Source organism: Heteronotia binoei, chromosome 15 (assembly GCF_032191835.1).
Source record: "Heteronotia binoei isolate CCM8104 ecotype False Entrance Well chromosome 15, APGP_CSIRO_Hbin_v1, whole genome shotgun sequence".
Classification (NCBI taxonomy): Eukaryota; Metazoa; Chordata; class Lepidosauria; order Squamata; family Gekkonidae; genus Heteronotia; species Heteronotia binoei.
In genome coordinates, this window is record NC_083237.1 from 10,213,280 (window position 1) to 10,238,791 (window position 25,512).

The 25,512-nt window shown below is 43.3% G+C and overlaps 1 protein-coding gene across 1 annotated transcript; it reads left to right on the forward strand.

The window, feature by feature from the left end:
- The first annotated feature begins 13,214 nt into the window (after window positions 1-13,214).
- LOC132582959 (vomeronasal type-2 receptor 26-like) lies at window positions 13,215-24,166 on the forward strand. The gene is made up of 4 exons (XM_060254624.1): window positions 13,215-13,493; window positions 14,828-15,118; window positions 22,287-22,413; window positions 23,268-24,166. Exons 1-4 carry the CDS (start codon window positions 13,215-13,217, stop codon window positions 24,164-24,166), a joined length of 1,596 nt encoding a protein of 531 aa, XP_060110607.1.
- Window positions 24,167-25,512: the final 1,346 nt, after the last annotated feature.

The window sequence follows — 25,512 nt, forward strand, 5'->3', positions numbered from 1 at the left end:
GAATCTGTATTTCATTAAAAAAAATTTAAAGTGATTTGGGAAAATGTGGGCTTTTTATATACAGGAGCTATATGTTAGAGCCCTGACCTGAAAGACCAAGGGTAGTTTGATCTCATCAGATCTCAGAAGCTAAGCAAAATTGGTCCTGTTTAGTATTTGGCTGGGATATTCCCAGGAGACCATCAAGGAAGTCGAAGTTGTTGCTGTGCAGAGGCAAGCAAGGGAAAACCACCCTGTGAAAACCATATTGTTGACCATCAGCTACTGACCTGGCCCTTCAAGCCATACCATCATGGCTTAGGCTGAGCCGATTGAAATTGAATCCAACGAAGGAAGTTCTCTACCTGTGCCAGGGTGGTCCGGGGGGGAGATCCCTCTGCCGGCTCTTGACGGGGTGTAATTAATACCGGCCCCTAAGGTCAAGAGCTTGGGTGTGCTTCTTGAGTCCTCTCTTACAATGGAGGCCCAAGTAGCAGCCACTACTAGATCCTCCTTTTTTCATTTTCGGCGGGTGTGGCAGTTGGCCCCTTTCCTGGAGTGTGACAACTTAGCAATGGTGATCCATGCTACAGTCACCTCAGGAATAGATCACTGTAATGATCTCTACATGGGGCTACCCTTGGTGCTTACTCAAAATCTACAGCTAGTGCAGAATGCTGAGGCGCGGCTGTAAATGGGGCTCCCCCGGTGGGAGCACATTCGGCCAGTGCTGAAAGAGCTGCACTGGCTACCTATTGTGTTCCAAGTCCATTTCAATGTGTTGGTACTGACCTTTAAAGCTCTTTATGGTCAGGGGCTTGTCTATCTGCGGGACTACCTTTCCCCACATGTTCCCCGAGGAGCACTGCGTTCAGGGACAAAAAATACATTGTCCATCCCTGGACCTAAGGAGGCCAGGTTGCAGCCGTTGCAAGCTAGGGCCTTCTCGGTTGCAGTACCAGAATTGTGGGTTGCTCTCCCGGAGGCCATAAGGGCCCTGCAGAATCTTTCTACTATCCACAGGGCCCGTAAGACCAAACTGTTTTGACAGGACTTTGAGATCTAACCGGGAGAGAGCTGCCACCCTACATCATTATAGAGTACTATATGATCACCGCTTAGATTATATTATATTGTAGAGATACAGCACCATGTAATGAAATAATTTAAATGTTTTAAATAATGTAATGAAATGTTTTAAATAATTATTAATTGCAATTTTTATTGGTTTTATCCATAAAAATGAATGTTGTTAGCTGCCCTTAGTCCGCTTGCAGAGAGGGCAGGATAGAAATTTAAATAAATAAATAAATAAATAAATAAATATGTGGTCAGGGCCAGCTCGCCGACTGGGCAAACTAGGCGCTGGCAGGGTGGGGGTGACGAAATCAGCCTTTCCCCCCTTCTCCCTATGCAAACGTCTAGTTTGCCTGCTCCTCAGCCTGCTCCTCCCTCCCTTCCCCACCCCAGGTCTATTTCAATGTCCAGACGGGCAGTAAAGGGCCGCTCCTAGGTGATCGAAAGGTTCCCCCCCCCCACCGATCAGCTGATTGGCAGGTAAAACACTACATCGCTTACTGTCTGTGAGCACCCGGGCAGGCCAGCAAAAGCACATAGCAACCTCACCGTGAAAGGGTGCAGCCGCCACTCCCTCTTCCCCACTTCCTTCCCATCAAGGAAGTTGCCGGAAACTTTCAAAGAATCCAAGTTTATCACTTCCAGCATGTTGACCTTTTACAGTATTTAGCTGTCATTTGTTCCAGGCTCTCTGAGCATTAAAGAAAATGTATCATATTTATGAGATATCTTAAATTTGTTGTGTTTAATTTTATATGCTTTATTTATTGTTATTGTAATGTTTTAATATTCTAAGCCTCCCTGAGCCCGCTTTGCGGAATAGGGCAGGGTATAAATCACAAATTAAATTAAATTAAAAATAAAAATACATCACAACCATGGAGATCTTCTCTATCTTGGTTTCCTGGGCATGTTTTATGGGTTGTATCACCTCCCCCCCAAAAAAATTGTTACGTCACAGTTCTGAGGCTGGACTGAACCACAAAGAGTAGAAAGATGGAGAGGTTGAAAACACCAGTCGTTGCACTATATTTATTTTTTGTTGCCTATTAAATCAATGCATTGGAAAAGTTCTAGTTGATAATTTAGCTGCCGTATAAGCCAATAATATCTTCTTTTATTAGCTGAATGAGTCTGTCAGAGGCAAACATGGGATATCTTAAGACCTGGAAAGGGTAGGAAAACATGGGCTGCTGTCCCAACTGCCCAGCTGCACTCCCCTTTTCTGGCCTGCCTGACCCTTGGAGGGTTTTCTCTCTCACTTCTCCTTTGGTACACTTCCTCTAAATATTTTTGGAATTATCTACCAAGAGTTCCAGTCCTCCCAGCTTACTTATAATATTGCCATTCCAAAGTTCCACCTAGCACCTCTGTTGTCCACTACCCAGTAACTGCTGCTTCCCACAGGGATGGCTTAAGGGATTCCTGGGGCATAGCCATCTAAGAACCAACCACTTTCCTCCTCGAGGAATCAGTTCTGAAGAGCTTGTTTGAAGAGCAGACTCACCCTTTCACTAAGCAAGGGTGTGTAGAGTGCAGAGCTAGGACAGGAGAGAAGGATGAGTGTCTGTGGTTGTTGTATCTGTAACTGTGGAAGTACTTTTCAATCCAGTTGTACATGCAAGCACTCTTCTTTCCCCTCTTCCTCCTCTAAAGAAGGTTTTAATGTATCCCTAAGAGAGCCAGTTTGGTGCAGTGGTTAAGTGTGCGGACTCTTCTCTGGGAGAACCGGGTTTGATTCCCCACTCCTCCACTTGCTCCTGCTAGCATGGCCCTGGGTCAGCCATAGCTTTGGCAGAGGTTGTCCTTGAAAGGGCAGTTGCTGTGAGAGCCCTCTCCAGCCCCACCCACCTCACAGGGTGTCTGTTGTGGGGGAGGAAGGTAATGGAGATTGTGAACCGCTCTGAGACTCTTTGGAGTGGAGGGCGGGATATAAATCCAATATCTTCTTCTTCTTCTTCTTAAGTATCCCTTCTTTTTGAGACATAAAAGCTGGTTTTCTGGCTCAGAGCACTCAACCTTTTAGCTCAGCATCCTGTTTCCCATAATGGCTAGTGAAATGCTTCTGAGAAGCCCAGTTCATGAAGAGCATAGCTGTCCTCTTGTATTTCTCTTCAGCACCTGGAGCTTGAGCTGAACATGGAGTTTAGAGTTAGGCAACTTTGACTAAGAACCGCCAATATTTTATTAATTTGCCTGATGCATTAAATCAGTATGGGCTTGGGCTGGCATTGATATGATTTGGGGACTGCATGACTAAGGAGTTTAGCAAGGGATGTTTTCCATCAAAGGCCATGTTTGCACATTTCGCCATGAGTGTTGGGCGATGCAGAGATTTGTACTGATAGATAAAAAGTCTTAACCCAGAAAATGACACACTTTGCACACTTTGCTGAGTTTTGTCAACAAACTGGAGTTCTCGGATTACACACTTTGACACACTTTGCTGAATTTCGTCAACAAACTGGAGTTCTTGGATTATGTCTGACGCAAATGAACAGGAGGCAGCATCTGTCCAAGGAGAGGAGAGAGGCAGGCAGTATGCTAAATTAAAACTGTACTGGGGTCATAAGGTGGAGAATAGATCTGGACACAATTTCTTCAACATGGACACCTCAGCTAGGCTCATTGTAAAAAGTAGTCATGTTGTAAAGATCCAAGAGGCTAACAATTATTGTTGTTATTATTATTATTCCTCAAATTTATATCCCACCCTCCCCGCTGAAGCAGGTTCAGGGCGGCTAACAACAGTCAACTAAAACAATAAAAAAGTAAGCAACAATTAAAATTTTAGCAATAATCAGTACTGATTAAATAATTTTACAACAATTTAAAATGACTTAAAAATTTTTGGTGCTAGCATTGATTTCGTTAAATTCAGCAATGTTGGGCGTCATACTGTAATTCAACTAAAGGCAAATCGAAATAGAGCTGTTTTACAGGCCCTGTGGAACTGAGCAAGGTCCTGCAAGGCCCTTACTTCTTCTGGAAGTTGGTTCCACCAGTGGGTTCCACCAATGTAGAAATTGCTACCTAGGGATATAGAGAAGGCTGCAGGTATTGACAGTTTTTGAGGATAGGTCTATAGTGGCTACTAGCCATGGTGACTGAAGGGAAACTCTCCATTCAGAAGCAGTAAATTTCCAAATACCAGCGTCAGAAGGTTACATCAGGGGAAGGCATCGGTCTCTATGCCCTGTTGTTCGATCTCCAGAGGAACTGCTTGGCCTTTTTGTGGGGCATGATGCTGCAGTAGATGAACCAGTGGCCTGATCCAGGAGTGCTTATGTTCTTTTGAGGTCAAGGGGTCATTCATATAAGTAATGGGGCCAGTCCCCTGGAAACTTCCAAAACAGAAGTGAACATGGAGTTTAAAGTCAGCAATGTTGATTAAAAGCCACTGAACAGGCAGGGGCTTGGACCCTAATTTACACACTGCTTTCCAAACAATTCCCCTCTCCTTTATATGAAGAATCTGATAGTGTTGGCATCATGTCTGACAACACTAACTTCTCTTGACAGATGTTAGCTTTTGCTATTAAGGACTGGATTAAGGTGTGGCTCACCTAGGGTTGCTTTCACAATTAATGCAATTTCACAATTAAAGTGCAAAAATATGATTTTCTGGGAGGGAAACTGTTCTGCTGTTTCTTTAAATGAAACAAAGTCCTCAGGGCCAGGTGAACTGCATCCAAGGGTGATAAAAGGGCTTGCAGATGTAATTTCCAAGACTCTAGCCATTATTTTTTTGAGAATTCATGGAGAACAGGGGAGGTGCCTGAAGATTGGAGGCATTCAAATGTTGTCCCCAACTTCAAAAAGGGGAAATAAAAGGATCCAGGTAACTACTGATCCATCAGCTTGACCTCTATTCCTGGAGAAGTTTTAGAACAAATAATTAAGCAGTCAGTCCTGCAACATTTAGAAAGGATGGCTGTCGTTGCTAAGAGAAAGCATAGGTTTCTCAAGAACAAGTCATGCCAGACAAACCTTATCTCTTTTTTTTTTTTGAGAAAGCTACTACCTTGCTGGATTAGGGGAATTCTGTCGTTTATCTAGATTTCAGTAAGGCTTTTGATAAGGTTCCACATACTATCCTTATTGTAAAGTTGCTAAATGTGGTTTGGATCCGGCTACCATTAGGGGATCTGTAGCTGGCTGACAGATTGCACCCTAAGTGTGCTTGGAGAGGAGTGACAAGTGGAGTGCCTCAAGGATGTGTCCTGGGGCCTCTTTTGTTCATTTTTAAAAATGATTGAATGAAGGAATAGAGGGGATGCTTATTAAAGTTGCAGATGATACTAAATTGGGAGGGGTTGCAAATACAGTAGAAGACAGAAACAGGTTAAAGGATGATCTTGACAGATGGGAAAACTGCCTAAAGCCAATAAAAAGAATTTTAAAATGGATAAATGACTAAAAAGGCAAATGCAATTTTGGGCTGAATTAACAGAAGTAAAGTTTCCAGAACATGTGAAGTGATGGTATTACTTTGCTCTGGTAAGATCCTACCTGGAGTATTGTGTTCAGTTTTGGGCACCACATTGGAATGGGTCCAGAAGAGGGTGCCAAAGATGGTAAGGAATCTGGAGACCAAGTCCTATGAAGAAAGGGTGAAGGAGTTGGTCATGTTTAGCCTTTAGAGGAGGCAGTTGAGAGGTGATATGATCGCCATCTTCAAGTACCTGAAGGGCTGTCATATAGAGGATGGTGTAGAATTGTTTTCTATTGTCCCAGATTTAGGACCAGGACCAGAACCAATGGGTTGAAATTGAATCAGAAGCGTTTCTGGCTCAACATTAGGAAGAACTTCCTGACAGCATGGTTCCTCAGTGGAACAGGCTTCCTCGGGAGGTGGTGGGCTTTCCTTCCTTGGAGGTTTTTAAAGAGAGGCTAGATGGCCAGCTGACAGCAATGTGGATCCTGTGAATAGGGGGAGGCATCTGCGAATTTCCTGCATTGTGCAGGGCGTTGGACTAGATGACCCTAGTGATCCCTTCCAACTCTATGATTCTATCAAAAGGTTTGTCTCATTGTGTCTTGCAAAATAATGAATGCCATGGTCTTCAGGCATTAGGACATTTACCTGCAGGAAAAATTGACCCTTGGAGATGACAGAGTAGTAGTGGAAGCATCCCTCAGGGCCACTCTGGTCAGACCAGTCTCAGTTGTTGCTCTAATGAAGACACTCACAAAGACAGCTGGTTCAACAAAGTTGTATTAGGGTCAGGCAGATATCATAGTCAAGAATCAGTCCAAGAATCATATACTTACAATCAGTCCAGCCAGACAAAGGTACAGATACACAGTCCATATTGAATAGTCAAGTCACAGTCCTTAATCATCAATCCCTTATCAGTCTAACAGCATGCCACGCTCTATCCGTCTGTTCTACTCCACACTGAACAGACGTTAGGTTACTGTATTTGTATTCCCCTTAACCAAACACATTCTTCATTGGTCAATGACATTCACATGCTATCACATGCTTACACTTAAACTCCTGTATGCAAGGGTTACACAATCCTTTGGCACTTCCAATATGCCTTAAAGCTATAGGATACTGACAGGAGCTGTCTCTTGTGATGCTTAGTTGACTTTGGAGACTACTGCTCTAGAAAAAGCCTCCAGCTGCCCAGATACCTACAGCCCACTCCAATCCATTTCCTGGTGGCTGACGAACCCAGGGGATGCTATAGTTTGTTATAGAGATTCTAGACACTGTACAGATTGACTCCAGGAGAAGCTTAAATACGTTGTAGCCCTGGCAACTTATTTCTCTGTCCTGCAGGTACCTAGTCAAAGGAGAGCTTTCTCTCGGGCAAGATGGAGAATCCTCACGTCTGCAGCTTTAGGGAGGAGATATATATATTAAAAAATCCCATGAAGGAGAGAACCTGGCCATGTGGCTACAAAAAGGAGGAATCAGTTCAACATGCGCTGTTTTCCTGTTGCTTTTATCAGGAAGTTGGGTCAAATATAATTTTCCTTCTGTTTAATAATTATCAAGGTTGTTCCGACATTGATACTTTAAATAAGCTTTTAATGGGTAGTAACAAACTATTAGTTGTGCTTAATTCTTCAGACATTAGGACATTTAACTACAGGAAAACTCCAGTTGGTGAGCCCAGCCTGCCCATCTGGTTATACCACCGGACATTCGGTCGCACCATGACGTGGCAAACTCTGTGAAAAACTGGGGGGGGGGGGGACCAGTGAGAAGGTGTTGCCACGGATGCAGTAATGTAGGAGAGGCCATTGCAGTGACCATCTGCCAGGCATAGCCAGACAGTGACCACGCAGCGTTCACTACACCGGGAAAGGAGAGGCGATGTATTGCGCATACACTTTCCCTGGGGGGGGGGGCAGGACTGAAAGGGTGGAGCCAGTACTGTGCACACTCCGCTTCACCTAAAAATTCCTCTGTGCAGGCATGAAGGGTATCCACATCCACAACCCACAACATACCAAGTCCTGCAGCGATGGGCTAGGGGCGAAACGGCAGGTGGAAGATGCCACTGGAAGCTGCAGTCCCGATCCTGCATGTAGGTGGTTCAGGGTATTGGTCGCCTGATGCTGACCCGGAGATGAAAGCATTTTTCGGCAGCACCCTGAACGACCAAACAGCCTTATTTAGGGACAGCACTGCTTGCTCCGTATGGAGAGGGGCCTAGAAAAGGTGGCCTAAACAAAGCTCGTCTCCCCCCCCCCCCAGTTGGCTAGCCATGGTCAACGGGCATCCTTACTTGCAGTCGAAAAATAACAACAAAGAAAAGGCATGCACCTGCCTCACAAAGCGTGCAAAGACTAAAGCTTGCGTGTTGGAACATCAGAACCATGCTTGACACAATAGACAATGGTCGTCCTGAACGACGCTCTGCTCTAGTTGCCCACGAACTTCTCAGATTGAATATCGACATAGCAGCTCTCAGTAAGGTCCATTTCCCTGAGGAAGGTAGTCTTTAAGAACACGGTGCTGGCTATACCCTCTACTGGTCGGGTAAGTCAAAGGCTGAGGGCTGCCTTTCTGGCATTGGCTTCATGGTCAGGAACTCCATTGCCTCTAAACTCGAAAACCTGCCAACAGGTCACTCAGATCGCATCATGTCCATGCGCCTCCCACTTCAAAACAAGCAGCATGCAACACTCTTCAGTGTGTATGCCCCAACCCTTCAAGCAGATCCTGCAGAAAAGAACAAGTTCTATGCTGATCTACGCAACCTCGTACGGAAGACCCCTATAGAGGACAAGGTGATCATCCTTGGCGACTTCAATGCCAGAGTAGGTAAAGACTCAGAAGCCTGGAAAGGAGTACTTGGCAAACACGGCATTGGCAACTGTAATGATAACGGGCGCCTCCTGCTAGAATTCTGCATGGAGCATCAGCTCACCATCACCAACACTATCTTCCAGCAGATGAACAGTCTGAAGACAACCTGGATGCATCTATGGTCCAAGCATTGGCAACTTATTGACTACATTCTGGTGTGCCAGAGAGACCTTCGAGATGTCTTACACACCCGAGTAATGCCCAGTGCAGAATGTCATATGGATCATCGTCTTGTACGCTGCAATCTCCGTCTTCACTTTAAATCTGCACCCAGGAGAGGCGGTATCCCCCGGAAAAAGTTTCAGGTTGGCAGCCTTCAGTCAGCCGAAGTTAAAGCTGCCTTCCAGGCAAAACTCCAGACAAGAATTGAGGACCCCAGTTGCCCCACAGACACTTTTCCAGAAGCACTCTGGGACACCTAAAAACTACCATCCTGTTGACCTTTGAAGAAGTCCTCGGGTTCTCCGCAAGGAAGAACAAGGACTGGTTTGACGAACAATCAAAAGATCCAAGAATTACTGGTGAAAAAGAGATCTGCCTACCAAGCACATCTTGCTCAGCCCTCCTGTCCCGGGAAAAAAGCAACCTTTCGCGCTGCATGTAGCAACCTCCAGCGTAAGCTTCGAGACATTCAGAACGAGTGGTGGACCAAGCTTGCAGAGAGAACCCAGCTGTGTGCAGACACCGGTGATTTAAGAGGGTTCTACGAAGCCCTGAAGGCAGTATATGGTCCATCATATCAGGCTCAGAGTCCCTTGCGTAGTGCAGACAGCCAAGTGCTCCTCACACACAAGGCATCCATACTGAACTGGTGGTCGGAGTATTTTCAGGTTCTCTTCAGTGCCAATCGCGTAGTTCAAGATTCAGCAATCCACCTCACTCCACTTCAACCAGTGAAAACAGAGTTGGATGAGATCCCCACCCTAAAAGAGACTGTTAAAGCCATCAAGCAACTGAAAAGTGGCAAGGCAGCGGGAGTTGATGGAATACCACCAGAGATCTGGAAGCATGGGGGCATAGTACTACATAGCACACTTCACAAAGTACTTTTCACCTGCTGGGAACAAGGCAAACTACCACAGGACTTTCGCGATGCAATCATCATTACTCTACACAAGAACAAAGGGGAAAAGTCAGACTGCTCCAACTACCGGTGGATAACCCTGCTCTCCATCGCAGGCAAAATCCTTGCCAGAATACTCCTGAACAGACTGCTGCCCACCATTGCAGAAGAACTCCTCCCAGAGAGCCAGTGTGGCTTCAGAGCTAACAGGAGCACCACCGACATGGTATTTGTTCTCAGGCAGCTCCAAGAGAAATGCAGGGAACAGAACAAGGGTCTATATGTGACTTTTGTTGATCTTACCAAAGCTTTCGATACCGTTAGCAGGAAAGGCCTGTGGCAAATCTTGGAACGTTTAGGATGTCCCCCAAGGTTCCTCAGCATGATCATCCAGCTACATGAAGACCAGCGAGGCCAAGTCAGACACTGCAATGATCTCTCGGAGCCCTTCTCAATAGGCACAGGTGTAAAGCAAGGCTGTGTTCTCGCGCCAACTTTCTTTACAATCTTCTTTAGCATGATGCTTCAAAGAGCCGCAGTAGATTTAGATGATGACGATGGTGTTTACATCCGCTATCGCACCGATGGCAGCCTGTTCAACCTGAGGTGACTAAAGGCCCACTCCAAGACAATGGAAAAACTTATCCGAGAGCGACTGTTTGCTGATGATGCTGCACTCGTCTCCCACTCGGTATCAGCTCTGCAGCATATGACGTCCTGCTTTGCAGAGGCTGCCAAGCTATTCGGCCTAGAAGTTAGTCTGAAGAAGACAGAAGTTCTCCACCAGCCTGCACCCCAGGTAGATTATCACCCTCCCTGCATCACTGTGGGTGAATCAGTTTTGAAGACTGTCCAGCAGTTCAGCTACCTGGGGTGCATCATCTCCTCAGACGCCTAGATTGACAAGGAGATTGACAATAGGCTGGCAAAGGCAAACCGTGCATTTGGCCGACTGCATAAAAGAGTGTGGAGCATAAAGATCAATGTTTACAAAGCGGTTGTGATGACAACCCTCATCTACGACTCTGAATCGTGGGTTTTTACTGTCATCACCTGCGACTCCTTGAGCGCTTTCATCAGCACTGCCTTCGCACCATCCTCAACATCCACTGGAGTGACTTTGTGACCAACACTGCAGTCCCCAAGTGGGTGGAGGTTACAAGCATTGAGGCACTGCTGTTGAAGACGCAGGATGGAAAACCACCCCCTTCCCAAGATTGCCCTGTATGGCGAACTTTCCACCAGCCATCGAGATAGAGGGGCACCAAAGAAGAGGTACAAGGACTCCTTGAAGAAATCCCTTGGTACCTGTTGCATGAACCATCACCAGTGGTCTGACCTAGCCTCAGATCGCAAAGCATGGAGGCACACCATCCATCAGGCTGTCTCTTCCTTTGAGAACGCACGCATAGCTGGTCTTGAGGACAAAAGGAGATTGAGGAAGAATCGCACTGCTACAGCACCAACCCCAAATCAGACTTTTCCCTGCAGCCACTGTAGCCGGACCTGCCTGTCCCGCATTGATCTTGTCAGCCACAAGCGAGCCTGCAGCAGACGTGGACTACTGCACCTTTCTCAAATCTTCGTTCGCAAAGTCAAGCCGAGAGAGAGAGGGGGTCAAAGTTCATATGTTTTGTCCCACCAGGAATGTGGATACTGGAAGTTAAGTAAAAAGGGAGGAAAAACTGTACCAAATGCGTCACTTATGGTCCAAACTTCAGAATGATAATTACCTTTGCCTGAAATTATCGACATTACTGTAATTTTTTCAACTGATCAAATCTCCAGTGGCTTTTAGAAGGGAGCCAGAAAGCAGTAAACAACTCAGTAAGTGGCTATGAAATGCCCATGTGTCATTGAGAAGAGGGTGTACGGGATGGACAGGACATTGTCAAGCCTGATCTCTCGTTTGAGATCAAGAGAGAAGCTTTTCATGATGGTGAAGCTTGTGATTTTGCAACTGCAACTGCTTCTCTTGGCATGGAGAGTAAATGGCATGAGATGTCCTGAGAATGACCCTTTCCCTGTGCCACATGAGTGGTATCAGCCAGGTGACCTCCTTGTTGGTGGCATTTTTTCTCAGATCATTTTCACATGCCACATATCTCGTTTTAAAGAACATCCTTCGCAGAAGTGGTATGATTTTCCTGAGTAAGAATTGCCTCCACTCCAATGTTCTGTTACTTTGCTCTAACCAAATCCAGTAAAACCGGGATCTCTGAGAAGTTCTGGGATGCTCAGAATAAGATGCCGTGGGCTAGGTCCACTCCACAGTTCCATTCCTCTTTTCCAGTCATTTTGACACTCCTTCCACTTTTCTGTGAAGTATATATGGGAATTTATTTTCTAAAAATGAGGGATATGGTTATATTTTAATTGAGACATTAAACAAATCTTAAAAGAAAAATTGCATTGAATGTTTAATTGAGGTTTTTTTTTCTATTGTTGAATCTGGTTGTTGGTTGCTATAATGGCAATGGCATTTTGTTGCAATAATGATTGATTGACTGAAAAAGAAAAATAATAGAATGGATTGGAGGTCTAGGCATTTTAAGGGACTGTCTCAGCAACCCCAATTTGACTGAGATCTCATGAACTGGAATTGGCAGATCCATCAGCCAATACTTTTGAAGATTTTATTCACTTTGATCTTCCAGAATGATCTACTGTGAATCGCATTGAAGTTAGCAATGGAAATTTGGGAAGGCCCTTTCTTCTGAGGACGTTCATTCTTAATAGTTTCAGAAGGATTTTGAATTGTGTGCCTTCCCAGTAACCACCCTCTTTTATTGATATAAATTGGTTTGTTTGTGAGATCATTACTAAGTGTATAGTGAGTCATTTTTTGTTAAAAAAAAAAAAAGATGGCCATCCCATATTCTACGAACTATTGTCCAATAACTCTCTTGTCATATTACCAGTAAACTTTATGGAAGATTTCTACTGGATTAGCTCTTTTCCATGCTTTATGGTCCTCCATTTATGTTATTTTTTGATATTGTGTGATTTGGTTATGGTATTTGTAATAAATACCAAATAAAGGGTTTTGATGTGATTTGATATGGGGTTGGGAAATAACACTGGGCTTTCTTTCTGCAGTCTCTATAATTTCTGCCCTTGAGCAGATTTCACCCTATATCTGTGAGACAGGATTCCTCCCTTTTCAATTTCAAACATTTGTTGAGAAATGGGAATGGCACTACAATATGAATACCAGAAATGGTGGTGCTGTAATGTATTATACAAATGTTAGTTGGCCAGGAGAAGGTAATGTCTCTATTCAGAAATATAGAGAGAAATGCATAGCTAAATCTTTAAATCATGCCCAAGTCATTTACTTCCTCTTAGGGGATGGGAGTGATCAACTTTCTCTGGATCTTGCTAAGTTTCTATATGTTACCGACCTTGACAGGAAGAAATTTAATGCTGTTTGTATTTGAAAGAAGATGCCCTTAGTTAAGTGTTGCCTACGTCAGATAATTTTATTACTATTTTGATGGTTGTACATAGTTTTATATTGTTATGTTATATTTTAGCTTGGTGTTGTGTTGTACTGTTATTGATGAGTTGTGTTGTTGTTGTTGATTGGCCTAGAGCCGCAATAAACTGACTGACTGACTGACTGACTGACTGCATATGGATGTGCTTACACTGAGGAAATTGTCAGACCAAGAATGCTCCAGAAATGTTGTAACGTGAACCAGGAAGGTGTGGCATTCTCTTATAATACAACATGTAACTTTTTTTTTAAGAATGGCAACAAAGATGTTCCAGCATGCCCTGGCATTGGCTTTTGCTGTCAATGAGATCAACAAGAATCCTCGGATCCTGCCAAATGTCACCCTCGGATTCCACATCGTTGACAGCTACTATGAAGAAAGGCTGACTTACCGGACCACCCTGGACCTGCTCTTCAAATCACAGAGATTTGTCCCTAATTACAAATGTGATTCCCGGAGAAATGTAATAGCCATTGCTGGTGGATTTGATGCTCCTGTCTCCTTCCTTGTGGCAAAAAACTTACGTCCCTACAAAATTCCACAGGTAGGATAATTTGTTTTGTTTTGTTTTTCAAGTGTATGTTTCTGCACCTAGATGTGCTCTCTGTTGAATGACCCTTTCTGGGGGCCTGGAGGATATTCAGAGAGGTGGTTGAAAGCCTGCCCCTGTCCTCTTGACTTGGTATTTCAAGGACAATCTCCTATCCAAGTCCTAACCAGAGTCAACCTTGCTTAGCTTCCGAGATCTGACAAGATTGGGCTTGTTTGGAGAGCCAGTTTGGTGTAGTGGTTAAGTGTGCGGACTCTTATCTGGGAGAACCGGGTTTGATTCCCCACTCCTCCACTTGCGCCTGCTAGCATGGCCTTGGGTCAGCCATAGCTCTGGCAGAGGTTGTCCTTGAAAGGGCAGCTGCTGTGAGAGCCCTCTCCAGCTCCACCCACCTCACAGGGTGTCTGTTGTGGGGGAGGAAGGTAAAGGAGATTGTGAGCCGCTCTGAGACTCTTCGGAGTGGAGGGCGGGATATAAATCCAATATCTTCTTCTTCTTCTTCTTGCCTGGGCTACTCTGGTCAGGGTCAGAGATACAATTTTTGAAGAGAAATATATGAGTGATATGGCAAATGAATCCTTTCATTTCCATTTTCTTCCTCCATCCTGCATTTGAATTATTCTATGGTGCAGATGATGGGAAAATGATGACTGGAAAAAATAGTTTCTTTTTGATATTTTATGGAACAATTCCAAATCCATATGGATTCACAGTGGAAAAGGGAGAGAAAAGACTTGTGAACAACTAGGGGAAATTCAGGAGAAATGCCATGGTTTCCACAAGTAGGACATCTTGCATGGAAGTATGAGTGTTTTGACAAAATGGTCATTACACCCCCCCCCCCCCGCCCTTGAGTTATTCTGTATAGAAAACTAGAAACTAGAAGAAAACTAGATTTTTATATCCTAGTGTTATACCTTAATGAGTCTCAAAGTGGCTTATCACATTCCCTTCCCTCTGCTCACATTGTGAGGTAGGTAGGACTCAGAAAGTATTCAGATAACTGTGACTGGCACAAGGTCATCCAGTAGCCTTCCAGTGGAGGAGGAGTGGGGAATCCAGATCAGAATCCCTGTTCCTAAATACTACTCTATGTCGGCTATCAGAGGGAGAACAGAGGGAAAGCTCCAAGAGCAAGAAACATAACATCTTGTTTCATGATTATGGAGCAAACGTCAAATCTCAGTAAACTCACAATGGGGAAAGGGGACAGAAGGAATGGGAAAACATAGTGAATATTTTGGTGATTTCTTTCAGTTGACCGTTCCCCACAAAACAAAACACATTCCTGCCATTCATTTCAAAAACATATGTGTATTGTCTTTTAGTTCACCTATGGCTCCTTCGCATCTGAGGAGAGAGATGTGTCAGAATTCCCTTCCTTTTACCGCATGGTTCCAAATGAAACCCCTCAGTATACAGGGATCATTCAATTGCTTCTGCATTTTACGTGGACATGGGTTGGACTCTTTACTGTAGACGATGACAGTGGAGAACATTTCTCGCAGGCCTTGGAGATGCTGCTTTTCCAGAACAGGATCTGTTTAGATTTCACAGAAAAAATCCCAAAACAACCTGCTTGGGATTATTTAGATGACTTGAATGACTTAATCTTCAAAGTATATCAACCTTTGACAAAAAACAAAGCCAATATTATTATCATCAATGGAGGCTCCAGAACCCTCCTATCAATAAATACTTGGTTGCATTTAGGAAGTCATGGATATGAAGAAAATCCATTATACAGAAAAGTATGGATTATGACAGCCCAAATTCTTTTCATGCAGTCCAGCATTTTAAGGAACTTGAGTTTCCTCCTGTTTCAAGGTGCTTTGTTATTCACAGTCCGCACCAGTGATCTTACGGGGTTCAGGACATTTCTACAGAACATCGACCCTTATGGGACACAAGGAAATGGTTTTCTCAGGGTTTTCTGGGAACAAGCATTTGGCTGTGTGTTTCCAAACTCTGAGGAGCCTCCAATGGCCAATGAAACCTGTACTGGGGAGGAGAGACTGGAGAGTCTTCCTGGGTACGTTTTTGAAATGGGCATGTCAGGTCACAGTTATAGCATCTATAATGCTGTCTATGCTGTTGCTCATGCTTTGCATGCCATGCACACATCAAGATCTAAGCCTAGAGCAACAGCACGTGGCAAAAGAGAGGCATGTCCAGCCAACCAGCCTTGGAAGGTAATTGTGCACAATCTTTGCTGCCTTGAACACAATATGCCATTTTATACTGTTGCCCTGTTTCTCTAACGTGCTGTTGCACTAAATTGTTCAGGGTGGTGAGAACCAGAGAGGATTGTGAGGAACTCCAAAGGGATCTGTTGAGGCTGGGTGAGTGGGCGTCAACGTGGCAGATGCGGTTCAATGTGGCCAAGTGCAAAGTAATGCACATTGGGGCCAAGAATCCCAGCTACAAATACAAGTTGATGGGGTGTGAACTGGCAGAGACTGACCAAGAGAGAGATCTTGGGGTCGTGGTAGATAACTCACTGAAAATGTCAAGACAGTGTGCGTTTGCAATAAAAAAGGCCAACGCCATGCTGGGAATTATTAGGAAGGGAATTGAAAACAAATCAGCCAGTATCATAATGCCCCTGTATAAATCGATGGTGCGGTCTCATTTGGAGTATTGTGTGCAGTTCTGGTTGCCGCACCTCAAAAAGGATATTATAGCATTGGAGAAAGTCCAGAGATGGGCAACTAGTATGATTAAAGGGCTGGAGCACTTTCCGTATGAAGAAAGGTTGAAACGCTTGGGACTCTTTAGCTTGGAGAAACGTCGACTGTGGGGTGACATGATGGAGGTTTACAAGATAATGCATGGGACGGAGAAAGTAGAGAAAGAAGTACTTTTCTCCCTTTCTCACAATACAAGAACTCGTGGGCATTCGATGAAATTGCTGAGCAGACAGGTTAAAACGGATAAAAGGAAGTACTTCTTCACCCAAAGGGTGATTAACATGTAAAATTCACTGCCACAGGAGGTGGTGGCGGCCACAAGTATAGCCACCTTCAAGAAGGGTTTAGATAAAAATATGGAGCACAGGTCCATCAGTGACTATTAGCCACAGTGTATGTGTGTATATAAAATTTTTTGCCACTGTGTGACACAGAGTGTTGGACTTGATGGGCCGTTGGCCTGATCCAACATGGCTTCTCTTATGTTCTTATGACCTTTCTGTCAAGTGAATACAGTTGCAGCCAATGTCTGTGAAATTTCCCCCCCCCTCAAAACAGTTGATTATATTTTCTATCCAAATGTCATACATATCATAATCATAGTGCTTACAAACAGCAAATAATATAACCATAAGTACAAGATGAAGAGTCTAATAAGTCATATAACAACTAATAAAATATACCTGTAACTAATATTAAAACTGAATAAAAAGCCAGTGTAAATCCATTTGGACATATGAAGCTGCCTTATACTGAATCAGACCCTCGGTCCATCAAAGTCAGTATTGTCTACGCAGACTGGCAGTGGCTCTCCAGGGTCTCAGGCGGAGGTTTTTCACACCTATTTGCCTGGACCCTTTTTAGTTGGAGATGCTGGGGATTGAACCTGGGACCTTCTGCTTACCAAGCAGATGCTCTACCACTGAGCCACCATCCCTCACCTGACTGGCAGCGGCTCTCCAGGGTCTCAAGCGGAGGTTTTTCACACCTATTTACCTGCACCCTTTTTTGGAGATGCCAGGGATTGAACCTGGGACCTTCTGCTTACCAAGCAGATGCTCTACCACTGAGCCACCGTCCCATTTAACTTCATCAGAAGATATTACCACAAAGACAAGTCATTAATTACATTAGGAATTGCTTCTTGTGAGGTTAGATAAGCTAGGAGACCAGACAACATAGAAATTAGTGGAGAGAACACATTCAAACTGAGCAATATTGTCTGTTATCTTGGCCATGACATAGGTAGAGCACAGTTTTTTATGGCAGAGGTTAATACCTGGATGTTTATCTGATTTCCACCTCCTGGCCACAGCCATCCTAGCAGCTGAGGGAAGAAAGGAGAGTTTCCTTTTTATGTGTGTGGAAAACATTCAGCAGAAATCCCTCCTGTACGCAATAAGTGTTTTGGTGTGTATTCTATAGTTATGTTGGTAGTGTTGTGGGTTCTTGTTAATATCTCTTCCCAACAAAGTAGATAGTCCCCTTGCAAGCTGCATTTTTCCCCAGCATTTAGGTGTCATTGAAGGGATCATATGAGCCAGTTTTTGTGGAGTCAGGTACCATAACAATAATAACTTGAAGGACTGCAACCTTATTTCAGTCACGTTAGTTTTAAAAGGACGTGAAGACCATATTTCATCCCACGGTTCCTCAGAGATTTCTTGTCCACAAAAATTGTCCCATGTTGGTTGAGTATGGGACAGGAGTTGCCACAGGAGTTGAGTGTTGAGTATGTGGAAGAAATCAGATGCTTTATAGATATTTGAACTTTTTAAAGCCTAAATTCAAACTCTGTCGGGTTGTTTGACAATGTTGGAGATGTTAATCTAGTTACACACATGAGTAATTTGAAGATAATGTTACCATGAGATTGAGGCATTTTTTTTTCATGATTGGATTTGGTTAATACGTAAGTGTTAAATACAGCATCTGTAAAATTTAAGGTAGTTTCCCTTGTTTTCTGTACATTTTTAATAACATTTGTGTGTGTGTGTGTGTGTGTTCAGATGTCATCCTATAACCGGAGCTAAGCTAAAAGGAAACTATACGTTTTCAGTTGTCTATTACAGTAGTTTATATCTGGGAGTAGGGCAGTGTGCCATCTGTAGCAATGAGGAAAAATATTTTATAAGTTCTACAGAGTGATGCATAACTGCAGCTGTGGTTCTTCTTTCATATGTGTGATAGTTTGGTAACTAGATAGAACGCTAATGCAAGAAGACTGCAGATTTATACCCCGCCCTTCTCTCTGAATCAGAGACTCAGAGCGGCTTAATCTCCTATATCTTCTCCCCCCACAACAGACACCCTGTGAGGTGGGTGGGGCTGAGAGGGCTCTCACAGCAGCTGCCCTTTCAAGGACAACTCCTGCAAGAGCTATGGCTAACCCAAGGCCATTCCCATAACTGTAAGTGAAGGAGTGGGGGATCAAACCCGGTTTCCCAGATAAGAGTCCACACACTTAACCACTACACCAAACTGGCAAAGCAGCCTCTATTATTTTTCTCTTTCTCTTTCCATCAGCTTCACTCCCTTCTTCAGAGTGTTTCCTTTAACAATTCAGCTGGAGAAACCATGTTTTTTAATAAGAAGAAGGAAATGGGAACTGGATTTGACATCATGAACATGGTCATGTTCCCAAACAAGTCCTTCCTTCGAGTGAAAGTTGGAAGGGTGGATATAGATGCTTCTGAAGGAAAAAGATTCCTCATTCACGAAAATATGATTGTGTGGCACAGGCATTTTAACCAGGTGTGGATTGCTAGATATTATCATGGACAGAACTGAACTCAGTTTTTGTTTTGTTTCATTTTGTTTCATTCATGAATTCCCTGTCCTTCTCATGAAGGATCAGGCTCCATAATAAAGTGAGAGCCACATACTTTATTCAGGAACTGAAATGATATGGCAACATTAAAGTCGTATCAATGTATCCCATTTTCAATATAGCTCCAACTGCGGATTCTTAAACCTGGAAACTGGAGCCATTAACACACCAGACAGATCTCTCCAGAAAGCTGAGAGAAGCTGCATAAGAAAGGAAAGAGGTTCAACCACCCAAATAAGAGCAGCAGTGTCTTCCGGTTTAAGAAACAAAGGTTTTCTGTGACCATTGCTAGGCAACCATAGCAGTATTGCCAGGTCACTGCAGCCTTGTTTTTCTGCCATTTCTTTTAAATGGCTTGCTCAGTCTGGTGCTTGTGAACACGTCTGCTTATGAACATTTCCTTTTTATGTTTCAAGAATTTTATTAGGTTTTCAAACAGAGAAGTAGGGTCTAGGAAGGGGAAGGTAAAGAAGGAAGGGAGGAAGGGGGGGGAGTGCATATACAGTGAATAAATATTTCCACTAACAAAATTGCTTATCCCTATTACAATCTATGATCTGTACTATTATTATATGAGATATAATTTGCATGCAACTCTAGTATCACCTACAAGTCTTATACCTCTTAACATATTATGACTTAACTGTGGCTTTCCATCTACCAATTATGCTCTTCATTACAATGAATTCCTTTTATAGCTATGTCTTACTTATCCAATATGATCGTATTCAGATTTCTACATCATCCCAGTTTAGCCATATCAGTGAACATGAGTATCATCTTGTCTGGATGTGTTATTCCAAACTACGACCCTCACTGCCAAACATGTGGGGATCCTCCAAAGCTGTAGAAAGAGCAACAATCATTGGAGCAAACCCACTATTGTGCTGGAACTCCATTACATATCTAGGCATGATAGAGGGAGGGGAACGAACAGGGCAGAATGGAGAAGGGGGAAGAGAACAGGTGTCCTTATCATCAAACAGGGTAAGAGACAGGTCAAATAACATGGGAAGGCCTATGGAGGAATTGGATGCAACCAGTTCTAAGCAGTTGAACCTGAAACCTCCTGGTGCAACAGGGAGGAATGGGAGTTCTGAGGGGATTAAGCCAGGTGTTAAATATGTTATCAGAAAGGGAAGATGCTCATTGGCTCAGGGGAAAGTACCTGGGGAATGTGTGGAATAAAGAGGGGGAGGCTGAGGTGAGCATGAGGAAAAGCTGAAGGAAAGACAGGTCAGAGAGAGATAGCCTGGATTGCTAAATTTCCTGAGAGACTATAGAGGGAGAAGATTGTGTGAAGGTATAACCGCCTCCCTAGAGAATTCTGATTTCACTGAAGGGCTTCCCACCCTATTCCCAACCCTGGAGGTCTTCTCCCCAGATGAGGAAAGCGAGAGCAGAGAATAACCTGGCACATCTCATCATCTATAGCTTGTATTTCCCACCTCCCTCTATAAAACTGTTCTAATTCAACCATTTTTGGGACCATGTTATTTCTAATTTAAACAAAAATAACAGATGGTTATCCATCTCTTTCAACAACTGGATCATTCATGATTTTCTAAAAAACAGGATTACAGATATTTTCCTCCATTCTTCAAGCCCCTTCTCACCATCGACTTTTGGTCCTATTGATAATCAAAACAAACTAGTCACTTATTAATTGAACTTCTCAGTTCAATTTAAATCTCCCATTATATTTCAATGACTTGTAACATTTCAATCCTGCTGGCCAAAATTTGCAAAAAAAAATAAAAAAAAAATCATCCACTCATTTTAACTATTCTATCGTCATTTAGTGTTTCCCCTTACATTTTAAATGAATTATTTAAGAGCAACTAAGTTTAAATTTATTTAACCCATATTATTATTTATAATTCTCACATTAATTTAATTTTTCCAAATCTAACAATAAATTATGAAATTTCAAAGTCACAAAAATTAGTCACCACCTTTTACCATTCCATATTTATCTAATTTCCCCCAGTGTTTTGTCCCCGTGCATTATTTAACATCTCATAGATTTTAGTTCAGTTGAGCTACGTGGTCTTTCCTCCCCCCCCCCCCCCCTTCTTCCAGCTTCTCTGTAAATATAAGACTGGGTTGCTTCCAGGCATCTTTAACAAATTGGCATAAATCTCCTTTGTAAAAATGTTTTTTTTCCAGCATAACCCATGTAGATCCTATAAGTAATATCCATTTCCTTCTGTGCCTTTTCTGATTTAAATCCCATTTGTCGCTCCAAAACTTCAAATTTAGATAATATCATGTCCTCCATCCTGCCTGCAAAGATGTTCTGTGGATTACATATGTAAGTTGGTTTCTCCACAGCTGTATTTACTGGCTTAATAGCCTGTTCCTTTTTTTATTGTGGCTGGTTCATCTTCAATTGTTTTTGTAGGTTGCACATTTTCCCCCCATTCTGTTGTCCATTTCTTTAATTTGATTTAAAATTTGACTTATGGTACTTTGTCCAGCCATATTTGTATTTGTGTTTTTCCAACCATAAACACACTTTGCATATTTGTTTGAAATGGTCTTAGTACGCCTATAGAACACATTGTTCCCGTTAGGTCAGAGTAACAGGAAGTGGGATCTGCAAGTTGAATGTTTTAACTAGAGAGAATTTTCTCACAAGTCCTCAATCCCAATGTCTGTAAATCACCCTCCACAGTTAAGAACGCTTCACATAATAAATCCACTTTTGCTGAATAGCAGTCTTGACCGCATATCAAAGAGAAAAAAATAAAATGGCTCACAGTTCATTAGAAAGCTGCTTCAAAGGGGGGGAAGCCAATCACCCACTGGTTTAAAGCCAATCATCACTGGTTTAATAGCCTGTTCCTTTTTTTATTGTGGCTGGTTCATCTTCAATTGTTTTTGTAGGTTGCACATTTCCCCCCCATTCTGTTGTCCATTTCTTTAATTTGATTTAAAATTTTCCTTTCCTTTTCTCTTTCTGAGCATTACTAAGGGTGATTCCACACTCATGTTGGTCTGGGACGGGCTTCCGTTTTGGGGCTGAGCAAGCTGGTGATTTTGCACCAGTTGCTCCATGCCGGCATTTTGCGCCGGGCAAAGCTGCGATTTGCCCTGCGCAAAATGCCGGCGTGGAGTTCTGGTGCAAAATTGCCAGCTTGCTCCGCCCCAAAACAGAAGCCTGCCCTGGACCAACGTGAGTGCGGAATCACCCTAAGTCCAGTAAATTCCTTTAATCATAGTAGCATAGTCATAAAAGTGTCACACTTTCATGCACTGTTCTAGGTGGTGCCCATTTCTGTGTGCAATGACCCCTGCCCCCCTGGTCAGCAGAAGAAAAAGAAAGAAAGGGTGAAGTTTTGCTGCTACGATTGTATTCCTTGTCCAGCTGGGAAGTTTACCAGCCACAAAGGTAGGTGATGCAGTGAACTGGAGTCCTCAAGTATTGAGAACTATGGTAGATGCCCATTTCAAAAAAGTATACCATCGCATCTATAAAACAAATGTAGAACTAGTTCCCAAAATAGACTGGAAGATAATTTTAAATAAAGAAAGGTGAAAAGTCAAATGGTGGCAAAGCAGTGTTGTTCTCCCTATAAATACACTTAGGTCAATGGGATTTGGTGGTGAAACTGCATTTGGAAGGCCCTGTGACTATCTTGTCTGTTGAAAAGTATATTGCAGCTTCCAGCCTATCTGGTGTGCAGCTTATTAAGCTAACCTATTACGGCCAAGTCAATTGGTACTCAGCAAAGGTCTTTGAGTTTCAGACTTTTTACACTTCCTCAACTGATCTCTTCCCAGTCGGGGAGCGACAGTGGCTCAATGGTAGACCATCTGCTTCATAAGCAGAAGGTCCAAGGTTCAGTTCCTGGCCTCTCCAACTAAAAAAGGTCCAGGCTGCATTGGAGGGTGGAATCTATAGTGTAATACCCTGATGAGGTCTCTCAGCTTTCTTCACGCTCCTCACCCCATTTTTAGGAAATCCCCAACATTCAGTCAGCAACCCTAGTAACTTTCTGCGTCTTTGGAGGGGAGGGGTAGTTGGTTTTTCTTCCCATTGAATTCAGAGGAATAATGTACATATTTTCAACAGTGCAGGAGAATATGAAAATACTATTTAACATCACCACACTCAGCCAGCAATTAGGAATGAGACAAAAGACAGCAGTCTTATTGCTGGTCACACACACTAAGTGTGATCATGAGAAGGCTAAAGCACATTTCAGTCAGCACTGGAACAGCTCTTCTCCTCTTTCTTTTCAGATATGGATGACTGTTTCCCATGTCCAGAAGATCAATATCCAAGCAAAAACCAGGATGGATGCATCCATAAAAATATAAGCTTCTTATCTTTTGATGAACCTCTAGGAATTAGTCTGGTTTCACTTGCTCTTTTTCTGTCCATGACTACAGCCTTAGTTCTAGTAATTTTCATTAAACACAGAGATACTCCCATTATCAAAGCCAACAACAGGGATCTCACCTACATTCTCCTCATCTCTCTTCTCTTCTGCTTCCTCTGTTCTTTACTGTTCCTTGGACAACCAAGCAAGATGACTTGCTTCTTCCGACAATCTGCTTTTGGTAACATCTTCTCTGTGGCCCTGTCTTGTGTTTTAGCCAAAACCTTCACTGTGGTGGTAGCTTTCATGGCCACAAAACCAGGGTCCAGCTTGAGGAAATGGGTGGGGAAAAGGCCAGCCAGCATCATGGTAATCTCTTGCTCCCTCATTCAAGTAAGCATTTGTACAGTGTGGCTAGGAACCACTCCTCCTTTCCCAGATTTGGACACTCAGTCACTGACTACTGAGATTATACTAGAATGTAATGAAGGCTCTGTCCTTATGTTTTACATTGTCCTGGGCTACATGGGTCTTCTGTCCCTCATAAGCTTGCTTGTGGCCTTCGTTGCTCGGAAGTTGCCAGATAGTTTTAATGAAGCCAAATTGATCGCCTTCAGTATGCTGATGTTTTGCAGTGTTTGGTTGTGTTTTGTTCCAACCTACCTGAGCACCAAAGGGAAACAGATGGTGGCTGTGGAGATCTTCTCCATCTTGGTCTCCAGTGCTGGCTTACTGGTTTGTATCTTTTGCCCCAAATGCTACATAATTGTGCTGAGGCCCGAACTCAATACAAAGGATAAACTCATGAGAAATAATTAAGAATGTGTATTTAATCTCTCCCCCACTCCCCCATCCCTGTTTGTATGTTTTTATCAGGACAATAACAATCGACTTGCTCAAGGATTTATTTTGGCTCCCTTAACATTTCCTTCAGTCTCAAATACTCAGATATTCAAACAAAATCAATGCACAACAAGATCCAAAGACTGCACATAGAATTCTCAATGGACAAATGGGACAGAAAGTCTCCAGTCAGATTTCAAGATGGCACAACTCCAAAAGGCTCAATCTGACTGGAGACTTTCGATCCCATTTGTCCATTGAGAATTCTCTGTGCTATCTTTGGTCTCACCGAAAAAGAATCTGGGTGTTTCACAACTTTTTGCAACTTATTAGTGCATCAGAAACACTTTGATATTTTTTCTGAGCTTTTGCCTTTGGTTGAGATATGTGGTTGAAGCACCCTATGTTAGAAGAGGAATCGAAGCTAGAATAATCAAGTCGACCTCCTGTTCATTGGGACTCCTTTGATGGAACTGTGAAACTTTTGGGGAATTGTTATTGCTATTTAGTCTTCTATTGAACATATTTGCATGATGTTGTTTCAATACATTCTTAGTTATTTGGTCACTATAAATTTGGTTGTGCTGTCTTTATCCTACTAGTGACCTCTCTCCCTGTAGCAGTCTCTAGATGGAGCCAGGAGATAACCTAGAATCACAACTGAGTCCCAGATGACAAAGATTAGCCCCCTTAAAGACAATGGCTGCTTTGTAGGGTGAAGTGTATGGCATCACTCCTCTGAGGTCTCCCTTCCATAAACCACATCCTCCTCAGGCTCCATTCCCCAAATCTCCATGAATTTCCCAGCCCAAGTTGGGCAGCCCTATGGGGAACAGCATTTTGTGCAGATTAGTGTACTGCAGGTGGTGGGAGGAGGCAGGAAACATCCATTCTACCTTTGGGAAATTGAGTCTCGATCCAACCCATTTAAGTCATCAGTACTTTTTTGTGGGATGACAAATTTTCAGAACTCTATGACAGGCCCTGTAACATTTCCTTTGAAGTACAACTGTCAGTTATGTGTTGGAAAGGCTGGGGGCTACAGCCCTGAGCTGAAGATTGAAGGACAGTGAATCATGTGATCAAGCAAGGATGTCTTCCTAGGCTTCAACCTAAAAAACATCTGAGAAGTAATGGACCCCAGTTGTACTGTAGGCTGGTGCTGAAGTTGCTGAGGCTGCACTGTGATCTGGCCAGCATCCTTCAAAGAACAGCCATGATCGGACCAGAGTTCTAGCTCAGCAGCTGCTCTGCATGCAGACAATCTGGTACTTTGCCTCCATCATACCATCTCAACTGCAACCTTCTGCCACCTGTTCATA